The 21,060-nt window shown below is 50.6% G+C and overlaps 1 protein-coding gene across 1 annotated transcript; it reads left to right on the top strand.

The window, feature by feature from the left end:
* Positions 1-943: 943 nt before the first annotated feature.
* LRRC74A (leucine rich repeat containing 74A) lies at positions 944-20,834 on the top strand. Its single transcript, XM_040975700.1, has 14 exons — positions 944-1,025; positions 2,627-2,755; positions 5,317-5,489; positions 7,568-7,675; positions 8,860-8,956; positions 10,683-10,732; positions 11,077-11,158; positions 15,267-15,352; positions 15,748-15,942; positions 16,917-17,012; positions 18,655-18,801; positions 19,844-19,951; positions 20,049-20,131; positions 20,723-20,834. Exons 1-14 carry the CDS (start codon positions 944-946, stop codon positions 20,832-20,834), a joined length of 1,548 nt encoding a protein of 515 aa, XP_040831634.1.
* Positions 20,835-21,060: the final 226 nt, after the last annotated feature.

Genomic DNA, 21,060 nt, shown 5'->3' with positions numbered 1-21,060 from the left:
CATTCCCTCCCCACAATAGCACCAATCTCAGTTTTTTGTACCTATTGGATGCTCAGTAAGTGCTATTTAGAATGAACATCTGAAGAACCATAGCAGCTCCAGTGTGTAGGCATCTTTTGAGCCACAGTTAATTTTTTATACAAAATTTACAACTTTGTCATTCTTAGAGCGATTGTTGCATCCCCAAGCCCTCCAGTCACTGACCTGACGGTTGAAGTGCTATCAGCGTACCAAGAAGGAATAAACAGCCTCCAGAATCTGTTGGCAGGAAACTGCAACTGGACTTCAACTCTAAGACATATGAAAACAGCCAAGCATAGAAGTGATGACCAAGTGGCTTCAGGTTAGACGGCCCAGTGGTCCAGATTGAACAATGCTTGGGCTGCAGCCAGCTGCAGTGATAGAACATATGTTTGTTGTGCTTTGCTTTTGGTCTTCTGCTCCAAGGTTGAGGACACTCCCCGAGGGGGAAGCAAAAAGGAAGAACTGGGTGGAAGAAAAATGACTTCACCCATTACTGACATACTTCGTACCCAAAGCACAGCCACCTTGAGAGAAGAACATGGTGGCAGCTCTTCACAGTCACCTGCTGGTGGGGGGGCTTGGGCTTGGTCCTGACTCAGAGAGAAACACAAAACTGGCTAGAGGGCCCCCCACAGCACCTGTGTACTCACAGCCAAGCCTGGGCTTAGCCCCAGTGGACATATGAAAAGATGACTGACAGGGACACCAAGGGGGTGGGAGGCCTGCCGTTGCCAGGTCCACCCACATGGATCACAATGAGTACATGAGGTCATGGAATGTTGAAGATGACATGAAAGTAGCTCCTCAGTCACAAAGTCCCAGTGGGTGGGCCAGGGCTGTCAGGGATAGAGCTGGGCCACTCTGCCTGAAGATCTGGGGAAGGGACTGACTAGCCCAGGGCTGAGATTGGGTCCAATTCATGCATGTCCAGGGGCCACCAGAGCCCACTCCCCCTAGGGCTTGCTTGGAGGGATCTGGCCTAGATGAGAATAATACACAAGGTTTGAGACAGAGGCACATGAGCAGGCTTGCTTCTTAAGGAAGCAAGAAAAAGGTGGCAAGAAGCTGACGGCAACCCTCAGGAGAGTTCTGGCACCATGGACAGTGACTCACAACTTGAACTCCAGACACAAGGTGAAAAGCCTCGCACCTCTCGCCACCTGGGCCCTTTCAGGCTGAGCAGCACAGCTCATACCCACCCAGAAGCCCACTCTGCTGCTTCCTGGGACCCTCTGGGACTAACTGTGTTATATGGTCTTAGGCGCAGGGTCTGGCACACAGTGAGGATAGGATGTAGAGCTGTGCTGGCACCATCTGCCACCAGCCCTGATCAACTTTTTCATTGGGTGGGCTAGCTGATGTCCTACTCGTAGTCTGAACTCAGTCATGTTGGCATATTTACACCGTAGGAATTGGCTCACATTATATATCAGGCTTCTGGTGTACCCACCCACCCACCCCCCAGGGGAGCAGCTGTTAAATATTTACCAATATTCTGCTGCTTAAATGGAATCCTATGATTGTCTGATGAGGAAACTAAGACAGACCTCATCCCTGTTCTAAGAGCATCCAGTCATTTGGCCTCTCAATAACAAGGTGTCTCACAACTTCCAGGTCACTGTTACCTGTGTACTGCACCACACAGACCTTATCTTACAGGCTAGGAAACAAATGCTGGGCCTTTAGACGAAGAGAGAGACAGCCTTGTGCAGACTCCTTGGGAATCCCATTACCTGAGAATCTGAGTGATCAAAAGTTGGGGCCCCAGCCACAATGCTCAGCCCACCTCAAGAACAGACTGACAAAATTCCAACAGGCTGATCCAGAAGCACAGTGTGACTTCTCTGCTGATGTCACAAGACCGAGCTCTGGATCATGCGTGTAGTCTTACAGTGGACCCAGACAAGCAGCCAGTGGTGGAAAACACAAGTAGCAGGTGCATGGGACTGGTGTAAGGGAAGCTGTGCTGTCTCCAGCAACTTATAACAACTAGATGCACAAAGCATTCTCACAGCAGTGAATTCAATCCAAGCATGATTTCTGAGCCCTTCCTCTCCCTGGTCATAAAGTGATCAGTATTGGGATGGAAGTTCTTGTTGAGAAGATCTAATTCTTAGAATCAATTTCTCTCTTGTGTTCCTCAGAACTGCTCCTGGTCTGTTTGCCTTTACATTGAGCCCAAGTTATCACCTGCTGTGTCCCTCCCCTCTCCCAGCACTTTTGGTGTTTGACAAGGAGGATGGCCCAGACAATGGACTCTTTCCTTCACCCAGATGAGGGAAAAATGAGAGCAAAGAACCCATACCTACTCCAGCCCCCAACTAGGAACAAGGAGGGAATAGCCCATTTGAGTTAATCTTTAACACATGAGCCCATGGATTCACCAATTAGGCAGCTCCAATCTGGAAGCTGTGCCTTATAGTAGAATTAGGCCACACTGGCAGCACAGGCTACCTTGAACCTCATGCAGCTCATGGATCTGGAGAGCTAGAGGGAGGGGTGAGATGTTGTGGCCAGACCCTGGGATGTGGGGCTTGGTAGGTTTCATTCCCATTCATTTCCAACATTAATGGAATGCATCCATCACCTCCCCATACCCCAGAAGAGACAGAGAATGCCTTGGTACCGCACAGCAGTGATGAAGCACTCTACTGTGAGGCTGATGCGCCCTCAACTATGGAGAAGGAGAAGGCAGCCTGGGAGAATTCAGAAACGGATCTGGAGACTGAGGGTGAGAGTGGGCACTGAGAGGGGTGTGGGGAGAGGAGGCCAGGGGAGTCTAGCTCTGCCCACGCAGGCATGCTGCAGAAACACTGAGACAGATTTGAGCTGGCTTTCATGCCACCTCATCATCCTCAAGGTGGGTGAGGGCAAAGGTGCAGGGCTGTGCTGGAGGCCTGTGGCATGAGCAGCACCCTGCATCAGTTTGCTAGAGGCAGAATCAATCCACCCAGAGGAGTTTCTGAGTGTTCTCCCTCTTGTGGTGTCCTGTTTGGTCTTTAGTCCTGGAGGTAAGCATTGCTGTCTCCAGAGGAGGGAACTGGAGCTTAAAGAGACAGTGAGAGTTGCCCATGACCATCATGTTGGCTGGTGTCTTCTCGGATCGCCCTGATGATCTGCCCTCAGTATTCTGTATCCCATAGTCTGGGAGCATCTAACTGACTCATCTTGCAGTGACTTTCCCCATTAACTCTTCCTTTTGTAAGATTTATTTTGTTTGGGCCTAGCGGCTACAGTCCTTGCCTTGAACGCGCCGGGATCCCATATGGGTGCCAGTTCTAATCCTGGCAGCTCCACTTCCCATCCAGCTCCCTGCTTGTAGCCTTGGAGGGCAGTTGAGGATGGCCCAAGGCCTTGGGACCCTGAACCCATGTGGGATACCCGGAGGAGGTTCCTGGATCCTGGCTTCGGATCGGCATAGCATCGGCCGTTGTACTCACTTGGGGAGTGAATCATCAGATGGAAGATCTTTCTCTCTGTCTCTCTTCCTCTCTGTATATCTGACTTTCCAATAAATAAATAAATCTTTAAAAAGATTTTATTTTGCTTATTTGAAAAGGAGGGGGGGGGGGACTCTTCCATCCCCTGGATCACTCCCCAAATGGCTTCAAGCCCAAAGCCCGGACCTGACATGGGTACAGGGAACCAAATACTTGAACCATCATCTATTGCCTTTCCAGGCACATGAACAGGGAGCTGGATCACAAGTGGAACAACCAGGACTCAAAACAGTATCAGAAAGAGATGTTGGCTTCCCAGGCAGTGGCTTCACCAGCAATGCCACAACACTTCTCCCCACCAACCCACCCACCACCATCTCCCACAACCACCTTACAATTCCAAGTTGCGTGGGGTTCAGAGGCCAGGTGAGCTGGAACAGAGACCACCTCCACCCTCTCTTTCCTCCCAGTTTCCCCAAAGAGGTGGCACACCACACAGAAGCTTTGTGAAGCAATGGGAGCATGACATCATCCAACTGGAAGGGAGTAGCCTCAGACTTCCCAAGTTGAGGCTAGCCCAGGCACCTTTCCTCTCCCATGTTCTCACAGCCAGGGAGCGGGGTGGGCTGGGAGTCCAGGGAACAGAGGAGAGGGGAGGTTGTTTGTGGAACCAACCTTGCCACCACAGAGCAAGCTCACAGACCCCTCTTGACTACCAGCATTCAACTGCAGTCTATGGCACTGACCTCCTCCTGCATCCTGTTGGGCTTTTTCCTGTATCAAGGCTGTAACGGATGAATGCTGTTTTCAGTACCTGACCTGACTTGGCTAGAGGAGGTGACAAAGAGCAGCCCTAGGCATTCTGCCTGTGACTTGGGCTCCTGTCTCCTTTTTCCTCTTCCCCCACTCCCAGCTGACACCACCATCACAAGCTGCCTTTAATATGTAATCAGGATGGGCCTTTGATGGGGAAGAGACCCACATTCCATAGCTGAGTTTGAGAGCTTCTTGGAGTCAGCTTCATGGGAGAGCTGGATTGAGTTGGAAGCTCCTTTCCATAATAATAATAATAATAATAATAATAATAATAATAATAATAATTTTCATTTGAAAGAGTTATAGAGAAAGGGAGAGAGAAGGAGAGACTGGCTGAAGCAGTTCCCAGCTTTGGCCTCAGCCCAATGCAGCCCCAGCCCCTGTGTGCATTTAAGGAGTGAAATTGTGGATGAAGATGTTCCCTTTATTATCAATCTTAAAGTTAACAGCAACAACAACAAAAATTAAGTCATCAGCTGTCAATTACCCTCTTGGCCTTCCAGAGCTTCCCGAAAGCAGACAAGGAGACAGGGCCTTCAGCTGTTCCTTAAGGTTTAACACAAGGAGGCTGGTACATTAATAACTGGCTAATTCTCCACCTCCACGCATGGCATCCCATATATATAGGTGCCAGTTCATGTCCACTGGATGCTCCACTTCCCATCCAACTCTCCTTGTGTAGCCTGGGGAAGCAGTGGAGGATGATCCAGGGCCTTGGGACCACACATACCCATTTGGGAGATCTGGAATAGATTCTTGGCTCCTGGCTTCAGATTGGCTTGGTCTAACCCATTGCAAGCATTTGAAGAATGAACTAGTTGATGGAAGCTCTTTCTGTCTCTCCTTTCTGTAAATCTTTCCAATAAAAATAAATACATCTTTAAAAAATATTTCCAATAAAAATAAAAATGTCTTTAAAAAAAAAAAAAGATCCAACGCAGATGGAAGGCAGGCTAAGGGCACCTGCCTGGGGTTAGAGGAAAGATGAGGCAGAAGGTGGGAGACGGTCCTTACTTCCTCCCGACTTTCTCTGCAGATGATGAAAAGCTTTACACCACCGGACAAAGGGAGCTGTATCTGGAGGCCTGCAAGCTGTTGGGCGTGGTGCCTGTCTCCTATTTCCTTCGGAACATGGAAGAACCCTACATGAATCTCAACCACCATGGGCTGGGCCCCAAGGGCACCAAGGCTATTGCCATAGCCCTAGTGGTAAGCAGATGGAGGGTTGGCAGGGTGGCAGGCCTGAGACCCAGGAAGCCCTTCACAGGTGGCCCACATAGCAACCTTCATACTACCTGGGCTCTGCCCAGTTACTGGCTGATGTCCCCAATAGGCAAGGACTGCTCGTGCAAGGGGTGGCCAGAAGCCTGAGCCTTAGAAGTCTGTCCATGACTATTTAGGAAGCAGAAGCACGTGGGCTGGAGCCCCCAGGGAGTGGGTCTGGACTGGGCCCAAGTTCTTTCAGGAGTGTTAGCTAAAACACCAGCCCAGTCTCCATCCCAAAGCCCACCCTCACTATGAGAAAACTGCAAAATTAATGAAAATTAATTTAGACGGCTATACTGGGGTGGTAGTGGAGGAGTTTGAAACCTATGCCTAGTTTTATTGTATTCATTTCCATGAACTTTTTAAAGGTCCTTGTATGCATGGATGTTTATATTTTTGCAAGGAAATAAACTCATCCATAATTCCATCTTCCCATTAGCTTTTTTTTTAAGTACCCCGGCGTAAGTGGATCACAGCTGAATCATTCTGTTCAGCGCCTGCCTTGTGCAACAGGAGACTTTAGAGTTGGTGATGCTTCTGAAGATCTTTCAGATACTGTCATTGTTCATTGCTATAATGTAGTCTTTATTAGAATACCCATCCTTCAAGGCATACGTTTTATGCTATACGGTCAGAGAGTCCAGCCCCCAGTTGGCATGGGACACAGAGTTTTATTTATTTTTTCCTCTTCCCCTTCCATCTAAAATTCTTTTCATTTCTTAGGATGCATTTATTTATTAGAATCAGGGTTACAGAGAGAGAAAAGGAGAGGGAGAGAGATTCCATCCTCAAGTTCTCTGTCCAAATAGTCCTGGACCAGACCAAAGCCAGGAACCAGGAACTCCATCCACGTCTCCCACATGAGCACAGCATTTGGGCCGCCTTCCACCGCTTTCCCAAATCCAGTAGCAGGGAGCTGGATTGGAAGTGGAGCAGCCAGGACTGGAGCAAGCGCCCCTAAGGGATGCCTTAGCATGTATTCATTAGGAGCAGTCTCACTTGGATGTGGATATTTCTTGAAGACTCATGTCCAGGTCCTCCCAAATAGCACTGAGGTAACCCTCTACATTTTAGAAGCAGATTTATGTACTGATTTATTCATTTATTTTAAAGGGAGAGAGAGAGAGAGATCTTCTGTTCACTACTTTACTCCCAGAGAGGATGGTTGGGATTGGGTCAGGCTGAAGCCAGGAGCCAGGACCTCCATTCAGGTCTCCCACATGAGTGCCGTGAGCCTGAGTACCCCAGCTTGCACTGTTTCCCCAGGCACATTAACATGGAGTTAGATTGGAAGTGGAACAGCCGGAACTTTAAAAATGAACACTCTTGGGCCCAGTGTGATAGCCTAGTGGCTAAAGCCCTTGCCTCACATGCACCAGGATCCCATATGGGCACCAGTTCTAATCCCAGTAACCCCACTTCCCATCCAGCTCCCTGCTTGTGGTCTGAGAAAGTAGTCAAGGATAGCCCAAATCTTTAGGACCCTGTACCTGTGTGGGAGACCCGAAAGAAGCTCTGGGCTCCTTGCTTCAGACTGGCTCAGTTCCAGCCATTGCGGCCACTTGGGGAGTGAATCATTGGATGGAAGATCTTCCTCTCTGTCTCTTCTCCTCTCTGTATATCTGACTGTACAATAAAAATACATCTTTTTTTAAAATGGACATTTTATGGGATACCGACATCACAGAGTAGCACTTTAACCCTCCGTGCTGCAAATGCTGGCCCCAGTAGCCTCCTATTAAAAGAGAATACTGGGTAAGACACAGGCCAATTCTGAACAATGGGCCTCTGCTAAAAGTGAGGCGATACTGTAGCAGGCCCCTTGCTTAATCACCCTGGAAACCAAGCTATCAACAGGTGCACTCCTGGGTGGGAGGCACAGACTACACCCAAATCACGGCACCCTCTCACATGGCTCTTATGTGTAACCGGGTGGGTAAGCTCTAGCCTCAGGTGGGCAGGAACTGACCGGCTCACCAACCACGTGTTTCTTTCTCTCCCTCCAATTGTGGTGGCTGCAGTCCAACACGAGCATTATCAAGCTGGAACTGGAAGATAACTGCATCATGGGGGAGGGCATCTTGAGCCTGGTGGAGATGCTACATGAAAATTACTACCTGCAGGAGTTGGTACTGTGCCCTGCTCCCTGGCTCCTCCTACCACCATGGTCGGGGAGGGGAGGGTGGCTCTCAGAACCTGACCCAATGAGCCAGGTTCCCCTATAACATCCTTTTAAAGAGAGGAAGAAAGCCAAGTCAGATAATAACAGCTGGTTTATAGAAGGTCTCTCCCACTTAGCCTGAAAAGATGTTTTCCCTGTGCAGCCCTAATTCTTTTTAGTGTAGTAATGTATACTTAGCAAATCGAAGAATGGAATTGCTACTGCTAACATACTCTTTTAGTTGTTTCCCCACCAGGCTCTCCAGATGAAGTTGTAGACTTCAAACAAACCAATGGGCCCAGTGGTTAAGACATAGCAACACCTTACAGACTGCCTAGGATCAGGTCCTAGCGCCTCCCTCGAGCCCAGCTTCCTGCTAATGTGCACCTTGCCGGGCCTCGCAAGGAGCAGCCTTGCCAGGCTGCTTCAAGGAGCTGGGTTCCAGCTGCCCCTAGCAATGCCCTGGATTGAGTTCCCAGCTCCCAGCTTTGGCCCCAGCCTGGCTCTGAGTTATTGTGGGCTTTCTGGGAATCTATCAGTGGGTAGGAGATCCCACTCTCTGTTTCTCTTTCTCCCAACTTTACATATCTCAAATATTTTAAAATATGATTATCCAAAGCACTAGGGACTGGGGAAGTAGGGAGTCGTAGAAGCCAACTTCTTGGAAAACTGAACCCAGTCCTATCTAGGTCTGCTCTGTGAGTGGGTAAAGCCACTGCTTAGGAAACTGGCAGTCCATATGCACACCAGTCCCAGCTACTCCACTTCCAATCCAGCTCCCTCTGCTGGTGCTGCTGGGAAAGCAGCAGAGGAGGGCCCAAGAGTTTGGTCCCTCGCACCTGCGTGGGAGACCTGGAAGAAATTTCTGTATCCTGGCTTGGCCCGGACCTAGACGTGAACCAGCAGATGGAAGATTCTGTCTGTCTGTCTCTCTCTGCCTTTCAAACAAATAAATCTTTAAAAATAGAAAGTTCCCTGTCTAGAACCAGATTTCCACTTTTCCCCTGATTCTTCTAACCCCTTCACCCTGCTCAACCCCCATCTTCACTATCTTCATGACTCAATAAATAGCCCCACCCCCCACCACGTCTTTCATTAATAAACATCCTCTGGCAGAATCTTCATAGACACACGTGTATTCTTGCCTTTCAGAATGTTTCCGACAATGATCTTGGCTTAGAGGGGGCCAAGATCATCTCAGACTTCCTCCAGAAAAACATTTCCTCGCTCTGGAAACTTAAGCTTTCAGGTGAGCCCATGGAGGGGGCAGCAGAGGACACCAGGCCTCAGGTGAACCTGTGGAGGGGACAGCAGAGGACACTGGGCATCTGGGGCATGAACAAGGGGCAGGCTTTGACCATTGAAACCCGCCTGGGGGAACCCACATCCCCTGGCAAGGTTCCAGTCAAGGCTACTCTGCTGCCAATCCACTCCCTGTCAATGTGCACCCTGAGAGGATAGCAGGTGATGTGGCCTTGCGTCCTGGGATCCCTGCTACCCACCCTGAGCCCCAGAGATTGTGGGCCTTTAGGGAACACACTAGTTTCTGGAAAATCTGTGTGTCTCTACCTCTCACATAAAAACAGGAATAGTGTTCAAAAGGGCAGGAAGAAGGGAAAGAACAGACTGAGTGTGGAGTCTCACTGCACCACATGGTACCTGCTGGTCTCAGAGACCTGTCTGTGTGTTTGCCGGATTAACCCTGGTGCTGGTTTTCCTTCTCCCTCTACCTGGCCATGCTGGCTTCCTAAGCCAGTCAAGTCTGATCTGCTTGGTGACACTCCTCTCTAACCTGCTAGTCCCTGTCCCCTGGTATCTGCAGGGCTTCTGTAACCCATGGTGCACTGTCATCCATGTTGCTCAAACATCATCCCCTGAAGGATCTCCCTGGCATCCCTACTGCAGTACCAGCTCCACTCCTCTACTCCTCCACTGTCTGTTCCCCCACTTGGCCTTACTTAAAGACATTTACTAACTTATTGCTAAAATAATAACTACTGTATACTGCTTTAAATTTTTTTTTTATACAGAGAGACAACATGAGAGAGACCTCCCCTCTGCTGATTCACTCCCCAGATGACTTCAATGGCCAGGGCTGGGCCAGAATAAAGCCAGGATATCCAGGGCTCCTACATGGGTGCAGGGCCCCCAAGTACCCAGCCTGTCTTCTTCTGCTTTCCCCGGGTGCATTAGCAGGAAGCTGGACCAGAAGTGGAGCAGCCAGGATTCAAACTGGTGCTCCTAGGGATTGCTGATGTCACATGAGGTGGCTTAAATCTAGGTGCTCCAATGTGGCATGTGAGTAACCTAGATGGCAACTAACTGTAACGCCAAAGGCTCACCCTGGCTTAGATTTCTTATAATGTTAATACTTTGAACACTTGGCTGGGGCTGGGGCTGCCATTGGAGGCACAGGGAATGGTCCTCTGCCTACTGAAACGTCTCAGGCAGTCATGGCCGAGCTGGAAGGGAGCATGAAAGGAAATTTTCAGGATGTGCCTCCTCTACTGTTTTGGTTTTTAAGATTCATTTATTTTTATTGGAAACGCAGATTTACAAAGAAAAAGAGACACAAAAAGATTTTCCATCTGCTAGTTCACTCCTCAAATGGTCACAATGGCTGGAATTGAACCAATCTGAAGCCAGGAATCAAGATTCTTCCAGGTCTCCCACATGGGTGCAAGGTCCCAAGGACTTAGGTCATCCTCCACTGCTTTTCCAGGTCACAAGCAGAGAGCTGGATGGGAAGTAGAACAGCTGGGACATGAACCAGCACCCATATGAGATGTCAGCACCCGAAGGTGGAGAATTAGCCAGTTGAGCCATCATGCTGGCCCCTCATCTACTGTCTTCACATAAAGTTGTCACCATCTTTTCTATGCCTGATGGTTCTAAAGAGAAGAAAACTGGCAGAACTAGGACACAGGGTGGGTGAGGGGAACCATGCACCTGCTAACACATCATCCTCACTACAGGAAACAACTTCAAAGAGGAGTCTGCAGCACTGTTGAGCCAAGCCCTGTCGGTAAGGAGCAAGGAGTCTGGGCAAATTGTGCGGGACTGTACTTGGGTGCCCTTCTGGGAGCTGAGAAAAACACCTGCTGTGAGCAAAAGAAGTGAGGTCATTTGTGTGATGCAGGGAGCAGCAGAGTATTTGGCGTCTGCCAACTCCCCAGCCAAAAGCTGCAGCAAGTGACAGGGCTGGAAGGACAGCGCTACACCCTCCATCACCAGTCATCTGCAGATAACGAACCAGCAAATCATCTTGGGGTCTAGAAATCTGGGGTATCCCTCCAAAACACTGCTCAGAGAGATGTATTTGCAATTGGAAGCTAAAGTGGCCTCTCTCTCCACCATTTGTTTCTCTAGTCCAATTACCAAATTAAGAAGATGAATCTCAGCCACAACCAGCTTTCTGACACAGGAGGGGAACAGCTGGGCCAGATGCTGGGTATGTCCCCAGGGAAGGGAGGGAGCAGCCAGCAGGGAGGACAGTGGGGAATCTCACCTCTCCAAGCTGAGTTTCTTTTAACATCATTATTATCAAATGTTTCTATTACAACAGAGATGGAAACCATGCCCCAAATACATTTTAATTTTATTTATTTTTATTGGAAAGGCAGACAGATAGACAGATCTTCTATCTGCTGGTTCACTGCCTCCAACAGCCAGGGCTGGACCAGGCCAAAGCCTGGAACTCAGAACTCCAGCTGGGTCTCCCACATAGGTAGAGGCCAAACAACCATCCCTATTAATGTTTTATATTAAACAATTACCGAAAACATGTACTCCCTGTCTGCTGCTTATCTTTTTAGGTTGTCTTCCCAGGGTGTTTTCATAATTGCCTACATGTGTTAAATGTACTGTTGTTAAACATATGATTTGCTGGTGTGTCTTTTTGCCCACTGTGCCCTAGGCTACTATTCTTAGCCTCCCTGAGGCTGGTCAAGTTTTAAGATGGGTTTAATGCAAAGTGTATTTCCTGTGTCACTGTGTCTGTTTCATTTAAAAGGTGTTTGGGCCTCTGGGACCCTTCACCCATGTGGGAGACCCAGAAGAGGTTCCTGGATCCTGGCTTCGGATCGGCATAGCACCAGCCATTGCGGTCACTTGGGGAGTGAATCATTGGACGGAAGATCTTCCTCTCTGTCTCTCCTCCTCTCTGTGTGTCTGACTTTCCAATAAATAAATAAATCTTTAAAAATAAATAAATAAATAAAAGGTGTTTGGGGAAGCAGGTAGTTGGTGCAACAGCTAAGGTGCTGCTTAGGATGGCCACACCTGGTGTGGGAGTGCCTGGGATGAGTCTTGGCTCCACTTCCTGCTGCATCTCCCTGCTAACTATTCCGTGGGCAGCAGATGATGGCTCAAGGGTTTGGGAACGCCCCCCACCTCACACTCACCACACCACACCACATCTCTTGGAGTTCCATGCTCCCAGCCACAGCCCTTGCAGCCAGGAATGGAAGACAGTAGATAGAAGCTAGCACTCGCTCTCTCTATCTCTCTCCCTTTCAAATAAATAAATAAATGATTTTTAAAAATTAGTGTTGAGAAAATTGGCAAAAGATGCTACAGATCAAACAACACTAAATGCCCTCACCCAACAGAACACCAGTCAAGTCATATGGATCAACAGGGGAAAAAAAAAAGTGCCCCAACTCTTTAGGAATGACAGCGATGTGAACTCTTAACGGGAAGAGCAGCCCTGCTGTCTGCCCAAACCACTAAAGTTTCAAGTCAGTAAGTGTGAAATGCCGGGGTCAAGAAGGAGAAGTAGGACTCCCCACCAGCCGCTGAGTCAAGGCGCCTTGGAAGGCAGTGGGATGGTGTCTGATGGCGTGCAGCCCATGCATGTTCCAGGATGCACAAGTACCCCCTCTGTCTCAGAGCCACGCCCTCTGCCCACACAGATGTCTGCCGGGAGGGGGTGAGGAGCGTCATGTATTGCAGCATTGTTAAAAGAGTGAACAGAAGTAGCAACACCTTGAGTGACTATCCCTGGCCAAGGAGTAGAAAAAGGAAGTGGGGGTAGATGGGTGCCAACACAGAGAGGGTTGTGACAATAAGCCTCAGAGGGGACAGAAACCCATCCTGCTATCCTCAGAGGCAGGTGGACATCAGGCTCCTGGGCCTCGGCTTGGATGAAGCTGGCTTTTCCTTACCTGCAAGGGAGTCATTGAAGAGTAGCTGCACTCACGCTTGTCACACCTTTGTGCCATCTGTCCCAACTACATGACCTCCTGCATTTGGGGAAACAGGTTTAGAACTGCTGTGTCCACTGACAACAAGAATGGAAGAAGGGAGAGCAGCTAGGAGAATGCTGTGAGGGTCTCAGCTCACAGAGTGAGACAATGACCAACATTAGTGGGCAGATGTGGAATATATTTTGGGGTGAAGCCAAGAGGACTGGTGTGTGATGTGTGAAGAATGGGGAGGGACAGAGGTAGAGTCCCAGACACTTTGTTTTAACTCCTGGCTGGGCCATTGGTGTCATTTCAACAGAGAAATACCAGAGAACAAACATCAGGAGTCAGGGTGCCCTGCTGACCACACTGTGTGTGATGGGCCGCAGAGTACCAACACCTCTGTGAAGGTATCCAGCAGGTGGAATACTGGAGAAACTTGGAACTTGCTGAAGCGGTCAGGACAGGAGACACACTGGAAGTCAGGGAGGACACAGACATATTTAAAGCCATGAGACAAGATGAGGTCAGTTGTCTAGACAGAGTTGAGGACCCTGAGAGAATGCCAGTGTTTTTAGATTGTGCAGGGCAGAGGGAGGCAGCCTCTTAGGAAGGAAACCAGGAAAAGTGAGGTCGCCTGCCAGGATGCAGGTGAAGGGAGAAGGCCAAAGAAGAGGAGGTGGTGGTCAGTTATGTGCAACACTGCTTAGAGGTCAGATGAGGTCGAAGAGCTTAGAAGTCAAATGAGACAAGGAGAAGGGTAGAGATGGTCAGTGTGTCAGCTCCAGCTGTTGTGGATCTTTCTCACTCATTCTCCACAAACACACACGTGTGTGCGTGCACGCACACACACACACACACACACACACTCCCTTGGTTCAAATAAATATATATTTTGTAAGTTAAATAAATAAATAAAACACATGTTTCATGGCCCTGAAGCCTACAGGTGCTTCCTGTCCTTTGGTAATGGTTAAGAGGTTTACACCTCTCCCTACAGGGTGTCCCCACTATAACTGTCTTCCCCAAGAAGAACATGTTGGAATAGGGAAACACAGGGGCACAGACATCCTTGAGTTTAAAAACACAGAGGATTCTGGTGTAAACCCGACTTCTCCACCAGCCTGAGGCCTCCCCACCTTCCCCAAGAGGGCATTTCTGGAGGGTTCACAGCTGCTGCAGCTGCCCATGTCAGTGACTTCCCAAGCTCTGTCAGGCACCCCCTGCGCAAACTTAACCCTGAGGGGTTCTTCTCCACCCTGTCTCTACATCCCTCTTTTAAAAATCTTTTTTATTTATTGAATTTTTTTTATTTTGTTGAAGAGTAGAGAGACAGAGATAGACAGACAGCAAGCTTCTAACCATTGACTCCCTTCTGCAAATGCCCAAGACAGCCAAGCCTGAGCCAGCCCAAAGCTAGGAGCTTGGGACTCCATCTGGCTCTCCCTCATGGATGGAAGATGAGCCAACACCTGCTGCCTCCTGGGATGTGCATCTGCATGAAGTTGGCATCCGAGTGGAGTCAGCACTTGAATCTGGGTATTTATGTGGGACATAGGCATCCCGGTGGCATTTAAAAAAATTATTTACTTGTATTGGAAAGCCAGATTTACAGAGAGAAAGAAAGAGAGAAAGATCTTCCATCTGCTGGTTCACTCTCCAAATGGCCACAACAGCCAGAGCTGAGCAGATCCAAAGTTGGGAACCATGAACCTCCTCCAAGTCTCACCTGCAAGTGCAAGGTCCCAAGGCTTCGGGCCGTCCTCTGCTTCTTTCCCAGGACACAAGCAGGGAGCTGGATGGGAAGTGAAGCAGCTAAGACATGAAACAGCATCTATATGGGATCCCAGTACATGCAAGGCCAGGATTTAGCCACTGAGCTATCATGCCAGACCCCCAGGTGGCAATTAAACAATGGCTCCAAACACCTGCCCCAATTTCCATCTACTTCAATAGCTGAAGACACTCCCAGGAGGTGGATGGTTAAAGCGTGCCTTGTTGTTCCCCAGGAAGTCACAGATCTGATCTTTACATGTGATGCCGTGTAGACACATAAAAGCAACAGGCCTTCCTGGGCCCTATTCTGTCTTCCCAGTGTCTTGGCATGAGGTAGGGTCTACACAGGTTAGTGAGAACATCTTTGCAATTGCATCACGTTCCCTAAGTATATTGTACAAACCCACTTGCCCCTGCACTGTGGACAACAACCACCCTCTAACACCTTGCCTGAATGGGGTATCAGTGTACAATAATGAGGTTAGAGGAGGTCAAAATCTTCCCTGAGTGGTCTCACAGCTCGATGGTGTCTGCTGACACTAGGGCTGTGTTCTTCGGGAGGCAGGGAGCATGAAGCTGACTTGTTCCCTTTCCCAGCCATCAATGTGGGGCTGCAGACACTGAATCTGAGCTGGAATCACTTCCACATCCGGGGAGCTGTGGCCCTGTGCAACGGTCTCCGGGTAAGCTACTCTCTGGGCACAAGGTATTGAGTATGGGTGGGGCGGGCCAGAGCTTTTGGGGCTATCATCTTGGATTCTTCCTGGTGGTCACCCCTAATACAGAGGAGAGCATCATCATGCTTTTCCATAGCAAACCCACCTGTGGGGTCCTGGGTGGTGTCTGTGGGGACCTGCCAAGAGGGCAGCTCACCAAGCTGGTAGGGCAGGACCAGAGGGCATAGGGATGCATCTCCAGAGATTTTACAACTCTGAGCCCATCCTGGGGAATTCAAGGGGAGGGCTCTGGCAGATCTTACTATCTCCCTGGGGCCCAATCTGGATGCTAACAGGATCTAAAAACCGGGACCCACGTGGCCCAGCCCTGACCCTGGTGCTGTTCTCCCCTCTCCCCGGAGATGAACGTGACCCTGAAGAAGCTGGATCTCTCCATGAATGGCTTCGGGAACGAAGGGGCCACAGCCCTGAGTGAGGTGCTAAGGCTCAGCAGCTGCCTGGTCTACCTGGACATCAGCGGCAATGACATTGGCAATGAAGGGGCCTCCAAACTCAGCCGGGCCCTGGAGTACAATGAAAGTCTCCGTGTGCTGAAGGTGGTCCTTCCCGGAGCGGCAGAGCAGTAGCATGTGTGTGCTCATGTGTGTGCATGTGTGCGGATTGTGTGTGTCGCATGTGTGTGCTTGTATGTGTGTGTGTGTGTACATCTGTTTATCTTTCTGAGGGAGAATGGGACTACAGACTGGACCCCAGATGGGTCAACTGATGCCTAAGAGAGCTGAAACCCCAACTACGACAGGTGGAGCGGGACTGAGCCTGACCCTGGGAGAAGAAGCTGACCCCAGCTGGCAGGCTTCAGCCACGGAGGCTGCTAGGCCAGGCACAGCTCTGAAAACCTGGCTCCTGGCTTTGGATCAGCTCAGCTCCAGCCATGGCAGCCACTTAGGAAGTAAACCAGCAGACAGATCTTTCTGTATCTCATTCTCTCTAAATCTGACTTTCGAATAAAAAATAAATCTTATAAAAAAAATAGGAGGAAATAGGAACAGACATATGGACAAATGCATGTTTGGATGGATGGACAGTGGGATGAGCAGTGAGACGGACAAATGAGTAGGGAGATTGGGAGATGGATGGAAAGATAGATGATCAAACGGATGGATGCAAGAACAGTGAAGGGAACAGGTGGCTGGGTGGATTAGCAGATTGATAGAAGTGTATTAAAATGGAAAAGGGGCAGAGGTGGGTGAATGCATGGTAAATGAATGAGTGGATGACAGAAGAGTAGGCAGTGAGGTGAGCAAGTTAAGGGGAGGGTGCAGGGATGAATGAATGGATGGAAGTAGAGTAAGCAGGACAAATTGGCAGATATCTGGATGAACAGATGACTGGATGGTGGAGGGACAGACAGGTGGGTGGATAGATGGGCAAGCAGATGGATAAACAGGTACTTCTGGAGAAGTCTGGGAGGAAGACAAAGGCGTAGTTGATGGGAAGCTGAGGCTGTGCTCTGGACCAGCCTCTCCTGCCCCCAGCTCAGCATCCCTCTATCTCACCCCTGCTTCCACAGCTTTTCCTGAACCCTATAAGCATGGATGGGGCTGTCCTGCTTATCATGTCCATCAAGAAGAATCCCAAGTCCAGGCTGGAAGAGCTTGACATTTCTGTGAGTGACCAGATGAGGGTTGGTTGCACAAGGGTGTAGCAGTTTCCACACCCACTCAAGGTCACCAGGGCCACCGGCATGTTTCTCACGGGCCCACACACATGTGCACTCCTTTGGGTACAGCTCTATCCTGCTTTCAGCAGGAGGAGTCATTCTGTCACAAAATGATTTACCAGATCCTGAGCACCCAAGCCAAAACCAGAAGCCTGGAATTCCATACAAGTCTCCCACATGGGTGGCTGGGCTTTTAACACTTGGGTCTCATTACTGCCTTCCTGCATGCATTAGCATGAAGCTGGGTCCAAAGCAGAGTAGCTGACACTCGACCTGGCACTGCAGGTATGGCCTATGGACATCCCAAGTGGCAGCTTAACCCCCTGTGCCACAACACCCAGCCACCCCCGCCTCCCCCTGCACATGAGCTTTAGGATGGGGGCATGAAGACATAGTCAAATTAGTGTTTTTGTTCCATGCCTTGGCACTGACCTCAGGCAGGGGCTGAGGGCCCTGTCAAATCCTCTCGCCCCACCTAGCTCAGGTTCCATGCCCTGCTCTGGGGTGTCCACGCCCTGCTCGCTTTTTCTGCTAGAGGCTGGTGCACATGCCAGCTCCCCACGTACCACTCCAGGAGAGAAGCAAAGTCTGGTGTTAACCTCCTCCCACTCGCAGGCAAGCGTCCACTCCGCTTCTAGTCGTGGCGTGCTGCATCTCGCTGACCCTCCCTTGAGAACAGAGCTGAGCTGGCAGCCTGCGACAAGCTGGCACCCTCTTGAAAGCATATGAGACGGAAGGGCACTTGGCCCAACGGTTAAGACGCCTACATGCCAGAGTCAGAGTGCACGGGTTTGAGTCCTTGCTCCAGCTCCGACCTCAGCTTGCTGCTCCTGTGCACCCGGGCAGGCAGCAGGTGATGGCTCAGAGTCGGGTCCCTGCTGCCAAGGTGGGAGACCCAGATTGAGTTCCTGTCTTCAGCAGAGGCTCCTCTGCAGGCTATCACAGGCATCCAGGGAGTGAGTCGTCTTTCCGCCTATCAAATGAAGAATAAATACTTTTTAAAGTCATGGAGGAAATGTCCAAATCTAAATACAGACTCTGGAACCTCGATACTGTCCAGTCCTGGAGCTTTGAAGAACCTACTGAACAGTCAGATATACAGAGAGGAGGAGAGACAGCGAGCAAGGTCTTCCAGCCATTGATTCATTCCCCAAACAGCTGAGATGGCCAGAGCCTCTTCCCAGTCTCCCACAGGGGTTCAGGGTCCCAAGGCTTTGGGCCACAAGCAGGGAACTGTATAGGGAGCAGGACTGCTGGGATTAGAACTGGTGCCCATATGGGATTCCAGCTCATGCAAGGCAAGGACTTTAGCCACTAGGCTATCTTGCCAGGCCCCCCCCCCTTCTTCTTCTTTTTTTTTGAGAAGAGACCCCCTAGTTCTATTGATTAAAAGCCCATCCACAGTGTTACCATGGAGACTGCAGCACTCTGCGATGTGATTGTCCAGTCAGGACTTTGCCTGGAAATGCCTCATAAAGGAAATCTACTAGAAGACATCATGGTGCTGAGGCAGGGACCTCCAATGGGGGCCAAGAGACGGCACTGTGGCAGTGTCCTTGCCGTGATGGGTTGCCCTCTCTCTGCACAGAACGTGCTGGTGACCGAGCAGTTCACAAAAATGTTGGAAGGGGTGTACGCTGTGCACCCCCAGCTGGATGTGTTGTACAAGGCAGTGCAAGGCCTGGCTGAGAAGAAAGCCCTCTTCCTGTGTAAAAACCCCATGAAGCTGATCCAGGTGAGCCCCCACTTCCCTGGGAAAGCACCCCTTTGGCTGCTAGTCAGCCATGCAGGGCTTCTCCTAAAGGATGGACTCCAGCCAGAAATGCTTCAGGCCCAGGGCTGTAGACAGGCAGGTCCCCACAAGGCTTACCTGGCCTGACAGCTTTGGAGACTAGGAGGAGAAGGGAAACAAAAGGACCAAAAAAACTGAAACATGCTTAAGATGCAGTCAGAATGTCTCAGTGCAATGCATATTCTAAACCAGAAGGTGAAGACAAGACAATAGATGATTGCACATCTGATAACAAACTAGATTTAGAGGTTATTTCTCACTTTTTTCTTTCTCGCTACATAAAATTACAATGCCAAAAGGTATTTTTGAAATGAAGCAGTAGATATCTTGACCGAGTACATCTCCCCTTGAGCATTTGTGTGGGACTGAGAAGCCTAGAATTCCTTAATGCCTACGCATGCCACCCACCACCACCCAACGATGATCTGCCCTCCCACCGGGCCACCACCCACAAGGCAACCAACCAGTCAGCCTTCACAGCGCTGGCTTCTCGGTCAGCACCCCTTGGTGCTGTGCACCTCAGCTGCACTAATTCCCTCTTTCCAGTCTTTGGAACAGGTGAAGCCTCTGCCCCTGGGGGTGAGGTCTCTGCTCATGGGATTGGAGCCCCTGTCCTTAGGGAGTAGAGCCTCTACTCATGGGGGTGGAGCCTCTACTCATGGGGGTGAAGCCTCTGCTCACAGGGGTGGAGCCTCTGCTCACGGGGGTGGAGCCTCTGCTCACAGGGGTGGAGCTGCTACATATGAAGATGAGGCTAATGAGACCAGGGCAAAGGCAGCAGCGCTGGGAAGGTGCAACCTCACCACACCTCACCCTACACAGGGCTCTTGGTCCTGAACAGCTGCTAACAGGTGCTAACATGGGAGACGCCATTCCTGGGGTTCACCTCTAACCTGTCCCCTGAGCTGCCCTGAGTCTGGTAACCTTGGCCTCTTTCTTGCGGGGAGGAAAGAGCTGTGACACTCGTGTCTCCGGCTTCTCTCAGAACTACGCAGACACCAACAACATCACCATGCTAGATTTCTTCAAGAGCCTCAATCCCACTGGAGCCATGCAGATGACCGTGGGCGACTTCCGGAAAGCTCTGCTACAGGTGTGCTGGATTGCGGGGTGTGGAATGTGAGTGGGTGTCCCAGGGAGGACTGGGCCGCGAGCTCTGCTAACTGCACCTGTTCCATCCACCTACTCAGCAAAACAAGGTGCCGTTGAATCACTGCCAGATCAGGGACCTGGTGAAGAGGCTGCAGCAGAAGGCGGGCATGGTGAACTTCAGGTCAGTCCATGCTAGACCCCATTCTCCCCGGGGGCCACCCTGGTCCAGTGTATTACTGGCCAGGGCCTCCCTTACCATGCAGCAACTGTGTGCCCACTGTACCCAGTCCTTGCCATCTACGGATGCCTTGCTAAGCTCAACCTGAGCCTCCACTGCATGCTTCGCTGCATGTGGGGGCCACCGCTGCAAACAGCTGGAGTCCAGGGGTCACAGTAGAATGGGAAGGGACTTAAAAGGGCAAAGCATTGGGCCCTGGAGGGACCAGGGGAGGAATGGGAGGAGGTGCAAGCCCAAAGAAAATGAACAACCCAGGCGGGAGGTGGCATTGTTTCCCTCGAGTCTGGCAGGGGGCGGAGGAGAGAAAGGAGGACGTGTGGACACGCAACAGGGGCTTAGGGTGTCAGACAAGTGTGCTGTGGGCTGAATTCTTTGGAGAGATAGGAGAATGCTACAGCAGCCAAGGACTCCCCCGCCAAGAGCTCCTCCCAGAGACTGCGCGCTCCATCATGCCCCACGCAAGCAGTGCAGTCCCTAAGACCCACAGCGCCCAGCAGCCACGGCACCATTGTCCCCCTGTTTCCGCTTTATAAGCGATGATCCAGCCCAGCCTTTGGGGCGGCAGAAGTTGCCGGACCACCGCACCACACCTCCGCACCCAGGTGTCCATGCCAAGCACATACTTGTCCCCCTAGGTTCCCTGTGACTCGGTGCACTAGAAGGCCCCACACCTGGGGCTATTCTAGAGCCCCAAGCCACCGGTGGCCTCTGTCCACTGATAGCTGTGTTCTTTTGCCCCTCCCCATTGTCCTCGCTGCCTCCCCAAACACCTTTCATGAAGAACAACAGGTGCGCATTCCCACCACCTGGAGAGTCCTGGCTGTGGACCAAGGAGAGCGGAGGTGCCCTGACCCCGAGGCCACGCCCCCTGG

This window comes from Ochotona curzoniae, unplaced genomic scaffold (genome assembly GCF_017591425.1).
Source record: "Ochotona curzoniae isolate NIBS_2020 unplaced genomic scaffold, NIBS_Ocur_1.0 contig_2688, whole genome shotgun sequence".
In the NCBI taxonomy this organism is placed as follows: domain Eukaryota; kingdom Metazoa; phylum Chordata; class Mammalia; order Lagomorpha; family Ochotonidae; genus Ochotona; species Ochotona curzoniae.
The sequence above is the reverse complement of the archived record's forward strand: the minus strand, read 5'-3'. Positions and strand labels throughout refer to the sequence as shown.